Raw genomic sequence first — 15869 nt, 5'->3', positions numbered from 1 at the left:
AGGAGTTTGTTCATGGTAACTCCAAGACTATCAGAGCCAATCCTTGTGAGGAGTGAGATCCATGACAAAGGCATTTAAGAGGAGCCCTTTGTGTAGGGACTCTGCAGAAACCTAATCAGAAACCACAAAACCAAGCAACAGGCATTTTATAGCATTTTCATTGTTCTTGAGGAAGTTGTCTTGATCTTGATCTTAAGGAAGTCTTGATCCAAGTTGTCTGTGGAATAACTTGGATCATCAAATACATCATGTCTTCATGGAAGAAACAGGGAGATTATATCTTCTTGGAGCACATATAAAGAACATGATATTAAAAAAATTCCCAAGCATTAATTTTTTTCTGAATCACTACTATTATTATCTTTTTACGGTACACTGATTTTCTAAAAAGTGGGGGAAAAAATGCAAGTAAATATTTAAGATAAGTAAATCATTTCACTTCCAACTGCTTTCTGCTTTTCAAGGTATATTAAGTTTTATGATTAATGTATTTCTGTGCTAAGGGAACCTTTGGCCTTGGAGAAATGTGCCTCTGGGCTCCTCACGCTCCAGAATCTCCTGCCAAGGAATGATGAGCTGGGGTTTGCTAACACACAAACAGTAGCATGTGCCATCTGCCCATCCCACTCAGTCTGCCTGTCAAACCCGCTGCCTCTGGTTCTCCAGATTGCCCCATCATCTTTATAATATCAAATCTCCAGAGACCAGTTTCTCAGACTACAAAATAATCTTGAAAAATGCCCCATTTTGTTCCACCAGGCACATACTCCTGGGCAGCCCTGCACACCGCAGCAGAGGAAGGCCTCCTGCCTTGCCTCTTGCCCAGCAACTCTCATACAGCCCCGCTGTGCTCTGGTCCCCCTGGCAAAGAGCTCTACGGGCTGCACAGGACAGCCTTATTGCCCCTCTCTGCCCTTCAATAAAAACCCTGTGAGTCCCAGGTTCTCAGTCCTCTCCAAGCTTCCAGCTCTGATTTCCCCCAGCTCTTGGCTGGTTTATGCTGCCTGGACCCCAGCCTTGTGTAAGGAGCCTCCTGCTTCTGGTAGTGTTCTCCTACTACCTCCCTGCCCACTGCCTTGGTCTCACCGGCTCTACAGCCCCCTGGTAGGACAGGTGAGCTATAGTGAAAGCAGCTAAAAATGTGTTATTTTATCTCCTTGTCCTTCCTTCCATGTACAACTTGCCATTCACTGAGATCTGGGCCTGCATTTTCAAAAAGTTGCATGAAGTTTGGAGATGGAGAAGGTGGGAACTGCCTAGCTTGCTGCCCAGAAAGTGAGCTCTATCTGTATATCAGAGCTCATGCAAACCTGCCTCCCCATGCGGGCAGTTTGTCTGGTCAGCCAGGCAAATGTTAATAGTCAGGAAATAGGGACAAAACAGAAGTAACATTAAGCTACGCTGAGCTTCTTAAACTTGAGCCTTTGGGGGGAGCAATCAGGAGCCTTAGGATAAGCTTCCTCAAGACTTCCTGCAGTGTCCAGTGTTTCAAAATCAAAGCAGTACCCCTGGGGTTTGGTGTCTAACCTGCTGGTCTTAGAAGGCTCTAGTGTCAGACACATAAAGGCTTAGATGTGGCGTGTCTGGCTTACTTAGAAAACCTATCAGAGTAAGTAACAGAAAGAGGCCTGTCCTAGCGTTTGAAATGCATTTTATTTATGCATTTCATTATAAATTCAGCCACATCACGCAATGTTTGGCAAAAGCTAAAAAAGAGCCATAAAATCCACTCTCCTCCCCTCTAAAGGTTTCCATCAAAGATGAGATAAATGCCAAGTAAAAATGAAGTGGGTGGAGGGAAAAGATCATAATAAATAATGAAAGATGCAATGAATCACAGTCCTTAGGTAATCAAAATACTTAAACCATGAAGATATCAAAAAGAAATAAGCTCTGTCCATATCTCAGGACTATGTATCTCACAATTATACTGCTATCAAGAATGGGTGTTCTGCACAAATACCTGTGCAGAATTGCTACGCCATATGCCATGGTCCACTGTTGTCTCCTAGAGTCAAACGCTAATTACATGTTAGAATTTTCAGTGTTGTGGGTTAGAAGGCTTAGTTAAATAATTGCTGGACTCCAGTGTATTTTCTTACATTGCTTTCATCTAGTCTTTCACCTCTCTTTGCTTCCTCAAGGCTAATGCATGGAATATTAAAAATATGACAAGTCTCAAATTCAGAGGAGTCTATCTTCACTAATACTACAGCAGGCAAATGTATGGGGGGCAATAAACTGCACCATCAGCTTAGTATCTTAGAACATCTACCTTCCTAGATATTAATTTTCATCCAAAAGCTTTGTGAATATGCAGCAGTATTAAAAAATATATTTTTTCCAGTCTACTTGAAATGAAAACCTTTGCTTTTGCCATATAGCAGCACTTATCTCCTTATCTCCTGAATCACATTAATTTTGCCTACAATAGAGTCACCTTCTTTTGCTCCACTTTGGCAAGTGTTTATATCAGCCCCAGATCTGAGTCTGATAAGCCTAGTAGTGAAGAGCTACGTGCACTTTTCCCTCTGAATTAGATGTTAGGCAAGTTCCATTCAGGCAATTATTGTCTTAGTTTTGGTCAGTAAGTCCCACTGGTCCTGGGTTTTAGTTATGCTAAGTACTTCAATCTTAGTCCAATACTGTATAATCTGTGATTGATGCTTCAAAGGCAGCGTTGCACCTGCCTAGTGAGGGCTGCACAAGCTCTTCCTTAAAGCACGAACAGCCTGCAGACACTCCCTTCCTGACTGCTCCCAGTCCTTCTGAAAGCCTCCTGTGAATGTGACTCTGTTCGTGAGAACTGGATGGTCATCTGCAGTGAAGGTTTCTGGGAGGACCCTTTTCTAAACAGGTCACAGACATTTCTGCCCAGGGCTCGGAGATTCAGGGAGCTGATGGCTGGCATTGGAGGAAAGGTAAAGTCAGTACCTTGTCCTCGCTGGGGAAAGAAAATGTCATCACGGCTTCTCCCAGACTGTCAGAAATGGTGTTAAAAAATGAGAAGTGATTGCAGAAAAGGGGGTAGCCATATATCCAGAAACATGCTGGTGAGGGCAGCTGCCTGGGAGTACTGGAATTGCTCAGCACCCTGCTGCCAGTTGCCCTTTCCCTCTGCTAGCAAGGGGTAGAGCCATCCTCTGGTTCTCCCACAGCAGCCTGTGGCTGGAGGCACGGGAGTACATTCATGATGCAGCTTTCACTGAGAAAATGATAAACTGGTATTTCAGAAGGGGCTATAGAGGTGCTGACATCTCCTAAGCATAGTCAACATAGGATGCGCTGTGAGATGGGATGAGGGAGTGACTTAAAATACCATGCTTGGGTAAATCTCTCACTCTCTGTAGTGATTTGCAGCAGTGCAGTAACTCGCTGTCTGCAGCAGCAGCACTGAACTGCATTGGCTGGTCATGGCTCCCTCACCTGGGGTGAAAGCAATAACCACCTCACAGCCAGAGAAGTCCAGGTAATAGAAGTGCCGAAGGACAGGCTCATTTCTTTTGCCTCATCTGAGTGGTTAAGAGCAGCTGTCCTTTATGTCTCGCTGGCTTCGAGCAGTCGGAATATTTGTAAAGTCACCTTGAGCTACTGCTGAGCTCCCAAAATTTGGCCACGTTATGCTGACAATTGATGTGTGCAGCAGTGCAAGGACTGAGGATCCGTTACAGCTTGGTGAGTCCGTTTAAACCATGAAGGGAGACTTTACTCTAAGTCTGAGATAAATTTTGCTGAGTTTATTTTTAATCCCTGCAATTAGGTATATGTCGATTATCACAAGTGACATAGAGTTGTAGCCATGAATCCTAATTTATATCTAAGCATTCAGAACTTTAGCCTTTATTTTTTAAAAATGTTCCATTGGCAATCCTGGTTTGCAATAGAATATTTTTATCATTTTGAGAAGAAACACCCAGGTTGTGAACCTCCGTGTTGGATCTGAACCACAGCTAGGCACAGAGCAGCCTAGAGCAACAAAGAGTGAGCCTATCTGCCTGGCAGTGCCCATGAAATCCCTTTGTGGGGTTGACATGTGCAATAAGGGCTACATCTGGAAAGCACAGCATGTGCTTGATCAGGAAAGAACATCTGTACACATGGAGATGTGGCTGGTAAAACAGCTTCGTACACTGCTGACTGTGGTATTTTGCATGGGTCTGAGTGCTCCGTAGGAGAAGTGTTAAAAAGTGCCTTAGAGGCTGACTAAGATGGTTTCATACAAAGATAATTAATTCTTTGCTACAAAGATGACTTGTGTTTAATGTGATAATACAAATCTGTGGCATGGTCCTGAACAGCTTTCTACTGCAGCCATCCACAATGCTCTCCACAATTGATTCCTGGTGATGGTATGAAATCAGATAGCCTTGCTTATCTGTATCTATAGCCATTTATTTGGTTATCTAACCACATAATAACAACACAGTCACCACAATTAATAGTACACAAGTATCATTAGTACCATGAGATGATATAGTCCGCAGTTTGGAAGCCAGCAGCAGTTGGAGATTTTCTTATGTTCATGTTAATTCTTAGCACTTCTTTTCTAAATTTGCATATGTTACAGAATTGCTTTTAATAGCAGGTACACAGGGGAGCTCAAGACACTTGGCAAGTCCCCATTATTAGAGGACATTTTTGACAATATTTAATTTTTTCTTTCCATCTCAGTTCTGACTTCTGTTTTTTCATCTCTCCCTTAGTTCTGGGCAAATGAGGACCATAGATTTTGTTCACATCTGCCACTTGAAGGGCGTGATCCTTTCGGTTGGTTTTGTGCTGTAGGAATACACAAGATGGAAAAGCTTTGCTTACTGTAATAATAAAGTAATATTTTATTGCTATGCTATTAACATATTTGACAAGTTGCTTCCAAGTACAGTTTTGCATTGCCTCAGAAAAATTATTTCTTCACCCTCCCCTGTTTTGAGTAACTGTCTGGTTCTGTATGGAACACAGACATTAATGTGTCTGTAGAAGTCTGAGCTCACAAGACAAATAAATGCCATGTACACTGATTTAAAAATGGACCTCTAGATTTGAGGCTGGCATTATGTTAAATGAAAGCAACTGTATTAAGCTGTGTTGTGTAATTAAAACTCCATTTAATCACTTACCTGCACCCCATGCCTTTTGTGGTCTCCATACATTATAAGAAGAGAAGATTTCTTCTGGTTTTGCAAATGTGTCTGGTAAAACAAATATGTTTGCATTTAGGGCAAGACTACATTATCCTCAATCCCCGCACCGAACAGCTGTTCTCAAACATATCCCTTCCAAAGCAAAATTTTACCATTAACCTGTCCCTAAGAAATGCTTGTCAGAAGAATTTGTCCCCTCCAAAAATTAAAAAGTGGTGAAGAAAGTAGGATTTTATTTTGAATTTATGAATTAAGAAAAACTTGTTTGTAAACTAAGTTGTAGCAATTAGAAACCATAAAAAAATCTTTCAAATAACTTCTGTATAAGTTTTCCTCAAAAAAGCCTGTAGAAAAGATGCACCTCTGTACCCAGCAGAAATCTATTTGAGCATTGGACTGGTGATATCTGAAGAGAAATAATGTTTACAGATTTAATATCTCCTGTAGCATTTGGATTTGTCTGTGAATCCTTTCAGGCAGCTCCAGTTCAGCTGGTGGGAAGCCCTCCACAGGCTTTCCTCAGAGCAGGCTCAGATTTTTACTGAGTACTGAAGCAAACCCAGTCGCTCTCTCAGGCTGAAGATAATTGATTTCTCTGGTGAGTTCCCAGAGATTTCTGCTCACTGCAGATCTTGAGAACTGCACCCTGAGGCTGCAGTCCTGCTGGTCTCACCTCTGGCAAGGAGAGGAGATGCATGTAACAAAATGCTGTTCACATTTTTAGGTGACAGATTTTCTCTGCAAGATTCACAGCCCCAGGCCAGAGTCCTGAGGAATAGCTAGTATTTCTAAACACTTACAGTTTGAAGCGGTACCAGTATTGGAAGCCCCACTGTAAAGAAAGTATTGAATGTTAGTGTCTCATAAAACATAAACTACATCTTTTTAATAACAAAATAAGAGACGTGAATAGATCTGACCCCCTCTTTTGAGATGAAGGACAGCCTTCTAGACTCTGCTTGGCTCTCCTTGAGACCAAAGCAGAGGAGCACAGGACACATGGTCCTTAAAAGAACAACTGCTGGAGAGAATCCAGCCGGTTCCTGGAATGCATTGATGATAACTTCCTCCTCCAAGTGATGGAGGACCCAATGAGGAGAGGTGCTATGCTGGACCTTGTTCTCACCAACAAGGAGGGGCTGGTGAGGAATGTGAAGCTCCAGGGCAGCCTTGGCTGCAGTGACCATGAAATGGTGGAGTTGAAGATCCTTAGGGCAGCAAAGAGGGTGCACATCAAGCTCACTACCCTGGACTTCAGCAGAGCAGACTTCAGCCTCTTCAGGGATCTGCTTGGTAGGGAAGCATGAGATAAAGTCCTGGAGGGAAGAGGGGCCTAAGAAAGCTGGTTAATAGTCAATGATCACCTCCTCCAAGCTCAGTAGTGATGCATCCTGACAAAGAGGAATTCAGGTAAAAAAGGCAGGAGGCCTGCGTGGATGAACAAGGAGCTCCTGGACAAGCTCAGACACAAAAAGGAAGCCTACAGAAGGTGGAAGCAAGGACAGGTAGCCTGAGAAGAATACAGAGAAACTGTCCGAACAACCAGGGATCAGGTTAGGATGGCAAAAGCCCTGGTAGAATTAAATTTGGCCAGGGACATAGTGGGCAACAAGAAAAGCTTCTATAGGCATGTCAGTGACAAGAGAAAGACTAGGGAAAATGTGAGCCCTCTCTGGAAGGAAGTGGGAGACCTGGCTACCCAGGACATGGAGAAGGCTGAGGTACTCAATGACTTTTTTGCCTCAGTCTTCACCAGCAAGAGCTCCAGCCACACCACCCAAGATGTAGAAGGCAAAGGCAGGGTCTGGGAGGATGAAGAACTGCCCACTGTAGGAGAAGGTCAGGTTCAAAAACATCTAAGGAACTTGAAGGTGCACCAGTCTATGGGACCTGATGAGATGCATCTGTGGGTCCCAAGGGAACTGGTGGATGAAGTGGCTAAGCCACTATCCATCATATTTGAGAAGTTGTGGCAGTCTGGTGAAGTTCCTGCTGACTGGAAAAGGAGAAACATAACCTCCATTTTTATAAAGGGAAAAAAAGGAAGACTGAGGGATCTACAGGCCAGTCAGTCTCACCTCTGTGACCAGCAAGATCATGGAGTGGATCCTTCTGGAAAGTATGCTAGAGCACCTGGAAAATAAGGAGGTGATTGGTGACAGCCAATGTGGCTTCACTAAGGGCAAATCGTGCCTGACAAATTTGGTGGCCTTCTACAACAGGGTTGGAGAATTGGTGGATAAAGGAAGAGCAGATGAAGTCATCTACCTGGACTTGTGCAAATCATTTGACATTGTTCCACATGACGTCCTTGTCTCTAAATTGATGAGACATGTGTTTGATGGATGGACCACTCACTGGATAAGGAATTGGCTGGATGGTCTCACTCAAAGAGTTGCGGTCAACGGCTCAATGTCCAAGTGGAGGGGGGTGACAAGTAACGTCCTCATGGGTCAGTGTTGGGACCAGCGCTGTTTAACATCTTTGTTGGCGACATGGACAGTGGGATTGAGTGCACCCTCAGCAAGTTTGCTGACAACACCAAGCTGTGTGGTGCGGTTGACACACTGGAGGGAAGGGATGTGCCATCCAGAGGGACCTGGACAGGCTGGAGAGGTGGGCCTGTGCAAATCTCATGAAGTTCAACAAGGCCAAGTGCAAGGTCCTGCACATGGGTCGGGGCAATCCCAAGCACAAATCCAGGCTGGGCGATGAATGGATTGAGAGCAGTCCTGCAGAGAAGGACTTGAGGGTATTAGGGGATGGAAAACTGACTATGAGCCAGCAATGTGCACTCACAGCCCAGAAAGCCAACCATGTCCTGGGCTGCATCAAGAGCAGTGTGGCCAGCAGGTCGAGGGAGGGGATTCTCCCCCTCTACTCTGCTCTCATGAGACCCCCCCTGCAGTGCTGTGTCCAGCTCTGGGGCACCAGCACAAGAAGGATACCGACCTGCTCAAGCAGGTCCAGAGGAGGCCACAAGGATGATCAGGGACTGGAGCACCTCCCCTGTGAGGACAGGCTGAGAGAGTTGGGGTTGTTCAGCCTGGAGAAGAGAAAGCTCCGGGGAGACCTTATAACAGCTTCCAGTACTTAAAGGGGCTACAGGAAAGCTGGGGAGGGACTCTTGATCAGGGAGTGTAGGGATAGGATGAGGGGTAACGGTTTTAAACTGAAAGAGGGCAGATTTAGATTAGATATAAGGAAGAAATTCTTCCCTGTGAGGTGGCGAGACACTGGCACAAGTTGCCCAGAGAAGCTGTGGCTGCCCCCTCCCTGGAAGGGTTCAAGGCCAGGTTGGACGGGGCTGTGAGCAACCTGGGCTAGTGGAAGGTGTCCCTGCCCATGGCAGGGGGGTGGAACTAGATGGTCTTCAGGGTCCCTTCCAATCCAAACCACTCCATGATTCTATGATTCTATGAAATTTGCAGGGAACATTTTATAAGTAAAGACAAGTATTTACCTGTTCCTCTTAATTTGGTTGGTGAGTTCACCTAAGAAAGATGGAGAAGAACGTTTTACAAAGCTGGCAATGCATTCAAGTTTGGGATTTTGTACTGTGCCCCTGGATCTCATGGTTGGGGATAAACTAGGTGGGGATAGGGGTGGGCAAATGAAGAAAACGTTTCTCAAAAGTATGATTGGGCACCCAAAGACTCAGGAGGTAGGGGGGAGCAGAAAACCACATCAGACAGGGGAGAAGCTGGCCTTATGCTGGTTAGGAGCAGACCTCTTCCTTGTTATCCCCAAAAACTGCCTTTCTGCCCTCTTTGCCCTCCCCTCTCCAACACCCTGAAGTTCCCATCTGAATCCTCATCAGCCCCTCAAGGCCATGCACACGCCCTGTATAAAGGAGCCAGTGTTCGGTGGCCATCAGCCCGGGTCACTGAACCCCATGGCTTGCTGTTTTTCCCTTGGGGTCAGCGGTGCATGGCCAGCAGGTGGGGGCAGATCACTCACCGTGGACGTTTTGGAGCAGTGAGTCCAGGTCACTCATGAAGTCCCTCATCAGGTGTCGCCAGTGGTCGATCCTGGCCTGATTCAGCTGCACTACCTCCACATCCATCCTGCTGACACTGAAATTCTGACTCACCATCCTAGGGCGAGGCAGTTATTTCACCAAGGAAAACCATTTAGCATTAGAAAGTTAACAAACTCCTTCATTAGGAAGGACTCTACAAAGAGGAGGGTGTTTTGGCAACATGAAGTATCAAGTGAACAGCTCTCTGATAAGGTTAAGTGAGTTGCAATTGTTATATATTGTTATTTATTTGGCAATGACTTTTGCTTACCAAACCTGGATGGGAACTTTCAAATGATGAAAATGAGAAACGGGGAGGCGTTTTGCTAATACCCTTGTACGAATAGTGCTTTGACCTGCTGCAGGCAGGCTCCTACTGTTCTAGCACAGCCGCCGTCATGATAGAAAGAAAATGCCAAACATACTAAATGGTTTCCAGGCTTTTGGAAAATGACTTTGATCCCACAGGCTAGATTTTGACTTGCGGCACAGCTGTGACTAATGGACTGTGCTGCTGCCAGCACAGCCCTTAGGTACATGGTGATTCAAAGTTATCCTTACAATTCAAGTTCAAACTCAGCTTTAATTTGTACAAGTTACAGAGATGACATCTTAAAATCCAGCTAGATGTTTGAGCTATCCCTTCATGTGGCTGGGGAGTTTAGTGGTGCAGCAAAATCTTTTGTAAATCTGTAATTTACTGTTGGTGTGGTTTTGCACTATTGAATTACAGCTGCCACCAGGTGTCAATTAGGAAGTGATAAGTTATAAATTAAATGTATCACTTGCAAGAGAATGGATAATAAATCTGTCTAGCTATTAAGCTTGTCCACAAGCAGAAGCAAAAATCTGTGGGAAATGAGCCAGTTACCTCTGTAGCCAAAGGATGTTCACTGGGACTTATGTGCAGGAGTGTCACCAATATGCATCCAAGAGAATGTTGCTGTAAACTGAACCCTATGGGCTTCATCTCTGATAAAAACATTTTTCTGTTAGTAAAAGCCAGTGGTTTTCATCAGAATCCAGCAACTGTGTAGCTGCCAAGGAAACTGAGACTTAAAGGGACCACTGGAACAGCAGGCAGATATCTCTCCATCCTTGTTAATTGTGTGGACCATGGTGCCCTCTGGCTTGGTTGGAATAGGGAGCAGCTTTGCAGCATAGGGTGCTGGGACAGAGGAGCACAGGCAGTGGGGCCTGATCCCAGTTATCAACACTATATTTTTTCAAAGAAGAAAACAAGTGTTTTCAGGTGGAACATACCTGTCCGTGGCCAGTTTAAATTCCTACAAATAGGATTTCCAAAAAAAAGGAAAAAAACCCGTTAGTGTGATTTCCAGAAAGGGCAGCTGGCTGAGCAATAGGCATATTTATGAAGAAAAGCAGAATACTACTGCTTACTTTGAAGAAGAGGAAAATATCTGGTTGTTCTCTCATCTTCTGCAAAGACTGAAGATGCTGCACAGACTCATCTCTCCTCTGTTCCATTTCCTTCTTCACTTTGGTAATGTCTGCCAGTTGTTTTTTCTCATTGGATTGAATGTCACTCAGGATCTTCTTTTCTTTCTGAATCATCTCTGTCTTCATCTCTTCAAACAGCTTTTGCAGCTGAGAAGTCACTGTTTTCGTATTGGTCTAAATGAACAAACAGATAAGAACATGGTGCACTGGCTCAGGAACTCAACACTTCAGCTTAGTGTCTCTTTATTAATTAGGATTGTATCTATCCTTCGCACTGGCTTTAGAAGGAAGTGGATGATAAGCATTTGCTTAGAATATCTGATTAAACAAAGGGTTATGAAAATTAATCCTGATACAGTAACAGAATCAGATAAAATGCAGCTAGCAATGTGAGAACTATATTAACTGACGCTGAAAATCCCACTTGAAGACTCAATTTGGGTTTCCTTTATTTAATGGATAGAAAACTTTAAAAATACATAATGATATGTACAATCTGTGGTCTGCCAGTTCCGCAACCTGCTCTGTGCAAACACGATAAATGGTGGGGTCTCCAAGCTAGTTCCTCCTGTGGAGCTATGCTAGGAGACTGTGAGAAAGCTTGGCTTCTGGCAGTTTCTTACACCTGTGTTTTCCCTACTTTGGGCTATATCTCTTTCTATTCATCTGCTTCTGACAGTATAGTTGCCACCACTTATTTCTGGGAAATTGTGGAGGAAAGATGCTCTGATTTAGTGATGATCTGGGTACCAACCTTGATCTGATCCTCACTTTTCTGAAGCTCTTCTAGGGCAGCAGCTAGAGCGCTTTTACGTTGCTGCAGCCATGTCACGATTTCCGAGAGTTTACCCTAGCAGAAGGAAAGACAGCATTGAATTTCATAGCAGCACGGATAGCTTTGAACTAGACTGGCAGTTTGTGCAGCTAGTGAAATGGCACAGGCACCTTCTACCTGCCCACTCTTACCAGTGAGTCCTATAATAAACTGCTTCACTTGCCTCCTCATAAAGATAGTGCATACCAGAAAAATGATATGATCTTGAAATCGTTTAAGTCATTGTTTAATCTTTATATATGTGTAACTTTGTATGTGGTAGGTTAATAAACAACTTTCCCTTTGAATAAGTAAATTTCACTTTAAATGAATAAATCTCACTGTTGTGGTTTGAGTCCAGGGGGCAACTGAGCACCACAAAGCTGTTCACTCACCCCTTCCCCTGCAGCTATGGGAAGGAGAAGATGAATCAAAAGGCTCAGGAATCGACATAAGGATAGGGAGGGGTGGCTCACCCATTAAGGTCAGGGGCAAAAGGCTCGTTAGGGAAAGAAAAAGAACATCACTTTAATTCAAAACACTAACAAGAACAACAACACTTAACAGACAAAATGGGACAGTGAGAAGTGTTACCCCCCACCCCTCTCATCTTCCCCGCTCAGTTTTGTTCCCGATATCTCTACCTCCTTCTCCCAGCGGTGCAGGGGGAGGGGATGGGGGGGTGCAGTCAGTTTGGTGCTTCTTCCTCCAAGGAGGGGGAAGCATTCTGCATTCTTCCCCCTGCTCCACATGGCTCCCCTCTCATGGGAGACAGTCCTCCATGAACTTTCTCCAGCATGAGTTCTTCCCACAGGCCACAGCCACCCCCGGGCTGCTCCAGCATGGGTCACCTCCAAGTGCTGCAGTCCTCCTAGCACTGAACTACAACAGCGGGGGCTTCTTCTTCCCATAGAGACCTGGCCTCCTTCGGGCACAGCTACCTGCTCTGGTGGGGGGTCCTCCACAGGCTGCAGGCACATCCCTGCTTCTCTGGTGACCTCCATGGTGGCAGGGGGGCAGCCCTGACTGTATCACCACGGGATACAGGGGATGTGCTGCGGCACACCTCCCCTACTTCCTTCTCCTTCCTTCCACTGACCTCCATGTTCACAGAGGTGTCCTTCTCACAACTCCTCCTCTTAAATACGTTATCGCAGAGGCGTGGCCACCGTTGCTGCTTGACTCGGCCTTAGCCAGAGGCAGGTCTGACGTGGAGCCGGGGTGGGGGGTGGGGAAGCTTCGAGAAGCTTCTCACAGGGGCCACCACTGTAGCCCTCTCCCCTGCTACCAGAAACCCCACCACACAAACCCTGCACACTCACTTTATCCAATAAAGCTCTGTTCCTGCCAGAATCTCCACATGTGCCTAATGTGATTCAAATCCTTAGTTTTCACATCTGTCAGCAGCTGTGGGATCTGAGGATAAGGTAATAAGCATCCGTCTTTTCTGAAGATCAGCAAAACAACAGTACTTACTTATCCAACTGTTTATTTTAACAAATACCATGATCATTGAGTGCTGTTACACTGCACGGTAACACCTTTCAGAGGGGACATTAGACCTCGCTCTTTGGGGATTAAACAGTCTCTGAATAGTTCAGGTTGCTCCTGGCTGCCTCCAGCAGTGTTTTCACACCTCGAGCACCCATGAATGTCCATGGCAGAGAGACCCATTTATTTAAAAAAAAACACGCCAGAAAGCTTAGGTTTTCCATGAGATATTTGTCACAGCTGGGAATTTTTGAAAAATTGAAAGACAAATAATCAAATTTGACTGAGCTTCCTTGCACCAAAAACCTTTTATAATTCGTCCTGAAGAGCTGCATTCCTGATTTCCCTAGCTATCCTGGGGAGTTTTAAAAAAAAAAAAAAACAACCAACAAAACAGAAACCAAGAGGAATATACAGCTGAGATCTCAGCTTACCCATGGAGATGGCTGCCCCATAGGCCGGGCAGCGTTGCTCCATTACCAGCTCCGGGGATGAAGGAAATGGCTACTATTCTACACAGCCCACTTCTGTTGGGCAGCTCTGAATTTTGTACATGTAACTCGGGGGAGAAAGTTAGTTTGAGATACATGTAGCTGCAAAGGAGGCTTCTTGCTAATTCCCGAGGAGGCTGTGACCTGTCCAGAGGTTCACAGTGAGCCAGGTGTTTCCTGCCCATGCACTGGGTTCCTGCAGGAGCCCAGAAATTTCAAATACAAGGCAGTGAGTGAGCATAGCGAATGCATTTTCCGCCCTCAGTCTCAGCTGACTCTGGAGCATTTCAAGGACAGCAGCTGGACTCCAAGGCAGGGACATCGAGGCCCTACGTCTCTGTGCCCGCTGGGACGCTGGCTCGGCAAAACTGGGGGCAGGGGGAGGAGGGAGACAGAGGGAAGGGCCTGGAGTGGGAAAACCTGTTTCCCAACACAGAGTTCAGCAGTGGTGGGGTCCCCCGGGCTCTGTGGAGGAAGAGGCTTCTTAATCCCTGCAGGAATACTTCTTAATGCCAGCCAGGAAAACACCAGTCAGTGGCAGTTTGCAGTTGCCTGAGGCTGCACAGGACGTGGCATGGGACAGCAGAGCCCTGTGCCTGCCTCTTGCTCGCCCTCCCGCATGCATGTCCACATCAACACACACTGCAGGGTTCACCCACCCTTGTCTCTGTCAGCCCCAAACACCTTTCTCTGCTCTTCCTTCTCCCTCTGCTTAGCCTGCCAGGCTGGTTTGGCACCACAAAGGAGGAAATGAAAAGCAAATAGCAGCACAATGTACCAGTCCCAGCTGGGGCAGACATGAAATCGCCTGAGCTGCTGCCTGTCTGCCCTCACCCCTCTGTCCCCATTCCCTAGTGAAAGTCTTACCACCCCTCCTGCAGCTTCCCCCCTTCCTCTGGGTCAGGAGTTTGGAGCAAACACTGCAGGGGTGGTGGGGAAACAAAGCACCTTACCAGCTGTTTGTCATGTGCCTCCTTCAGGGTGACAATGCTGTGGCCCTTGTGGGATCCCGCAATAGAGCAGAGCACACAGATGTACTGCCCCTCGTCCTGGCAGTAGCACTCCAGCAGCCTGCCGTGCTCCAGGCACCTCCTCTCCACCGCCCCACCGCCTGCGCCCACCTCCACCAGGACGTGGTCCTGCTGGGAAGCCTTGGCGTTGTGTTTGTCCAGATGGGCCTGGCACAGAAACGCATCACACATCAGGCATATTTTCACTGCTGGCTGGGACCGCTCCAGGCAGAAGTCACAGGGAACCACCTCCTTCTTCTTCTCTGCAGAGCCCTCACTCCGTTCTTCTTTGGAAGTGGTGGCCAGAAATGCCTCCACGATGCTGCACAGCTGGAAATTCTTCTGCAGCTCCAGGATGGGCCCCAGCTGGAGCTTGCACATGGGGCAGGAGTAAGGGGCCTTGGATTGCTGCTGGGCACCGAGCGCCTTCTGGATACACTGCTTGCAGAAGCTGTGACCGCAGCTCAGCGACACCGGGTTCCTGTACAGGCACAGGCAGATGGGACAGCTGAGTTCGTCCTCCAGGCTGGCACCCCCTCCAAATTCCTCCCTAGCTTTTGCCATGGCTGCAGAAATGGCGTTAGTCAGTCTGTGAGAAACGAAACTAAAAACACATCTTTGGCGATGTGCCCCGGTTGGAGACCCAGCCCAGAGGCTGCAAGTCCTTCCTCTCTGCCCTGTGACGGACCGGCAGAGGCAGGCTCCACCCGCAAACAGCTCTTGTAAACCGCGGCAGCTACTTTTAGACATCTACTCTGAGTGTAACCCCGGCAGGCTGGTGGGAGCAGGGCATGCTGGGGAGGGCATGAGATGGACCATTCTCCTACAGCCCTCTGCCCTCCTGGAAAAATCCTCCCACGCCAGGGGCAGCAAACTAAAGGTAAACACTGGATGAGAAGAGTATGAGCCTGGCAGGGGTAAGCCAGGAATTGCCTCTGCTTTGTCTGGTTCTTCTCAACAACAGAGACAGGTAAAATAGGGAGAACCCAGGGGCAAGTCCAAGTGGGACTTGTTGAGGCTGGTTTCTCCTACCTGCAGCCAGCTGACAGGGAAAGGGGGCTGGTGAAGGCTCTTGGAAAGGCACTCTAGGATAGGAACATCCCTGTACCGTGTCAGCAGCCTTGCTTACCTCACTTTCTGCCTGTACCACCTGAGACCAGGCAGAGCATCAGCTACTGCAGGTGCATTTGGGAGACCCAACTCTACCCACATGGTTTTCCTTGTCATTTTGGTGTATTAAATGCAAAAGACAAACCACAGCCACTTTCTTCTAAGACTGAACTTTTAGCATATGCAAAACTGTAGTGTCCCTCAAGGTCCTTCACTGTCCCTGCTGGGGGAGGGAGCTCCTGCCTGGACCTCTTCCTGCGAATACCCTGGCTCCGTCTGAAGGCAGCAGAACCACAGGCAGCAGGCAGGAATATCTCTTCCTCTCCCAAG

General features: G+C 46.6%; 1 protein-coding gene across 1 annotated transcript; it reads right to left on the bottom strand.

Annotated features, from left to right (window-relative positions):
- Nucleotides 1–4371: 4371 nt before the first annotated feature.
- LOC141929504 (E3 ubiquitin/ISG15 ligase TRIM25-like) lies at nucleotides 4372–15781 on the bottom strand. The gene is made up of 9 exons (XM_074839040.1): nucleotides 14373–15781; nucleotides 11378–11473; nucleotides 10564–10797; nucleotides 10426–10448; nucleotides 9102–9238; nucleotides 8605–8635; nucleotides 5942–5973; nucleotides 5118–5189; nucleotides 4372–4779 (listed from the first exon to the last, which is right to left on the bottom strand). Exons 1-9 carry the CDS (start codon nucleotides 15177–15179, stop codon nucleotides 4700–4702), a joined length of 1512 nt encoding a protein of 503 aa, XP_074695141.1. The 5' UTR covers nucleotides 15180–15781; the 3' UTR covers nucleotides 4372–4699.
- Between the last annotated feature and the right edge of the window lie 88 nt (nucleotides 15782–15869).

Source organism: Strix aluco, chromosome 13 (assembly GCF_031877795.1).
Source record: "Strix aluco isolate bStrAlu1 chromosome 13, bStrAlu1.hap1, whole genome shotgun sequence".
NCBI classification, from domain to species: Eukaryota; Metazoa; Chordata; class Aves; order Strigiformes; family Strigidae; genus Strix; species Strix aluco.
Note: the sequence above shows the minus strand (reverse complement) of the source record. Positions and strands in the feature narration are given on the sequence as shown.

Coding starts and splice junctions, on each gene's coding strand:
- LOC141929504 (XM_074839040.1), bottom strand. CDS start 15,179: ATGTCTAAAAGTAGCTGCCGCGGTTTACAAGAGCTGTTTGCGGGTGGA. Junction 10,798..11,377: donor AAAGTGAGGATCAGATCAAG/GTTGGTACCCAG, acceptor TTGTTCATTTAG/ACCAATACGAAAACAGTGAC. Junction 4,780..5,117: donor ACAAAAGGCATGGGGTGCAG/GTAAGTGATTAA, acceptor GTATTCCTACAG/CACAAAACCAACCGAAAGGA.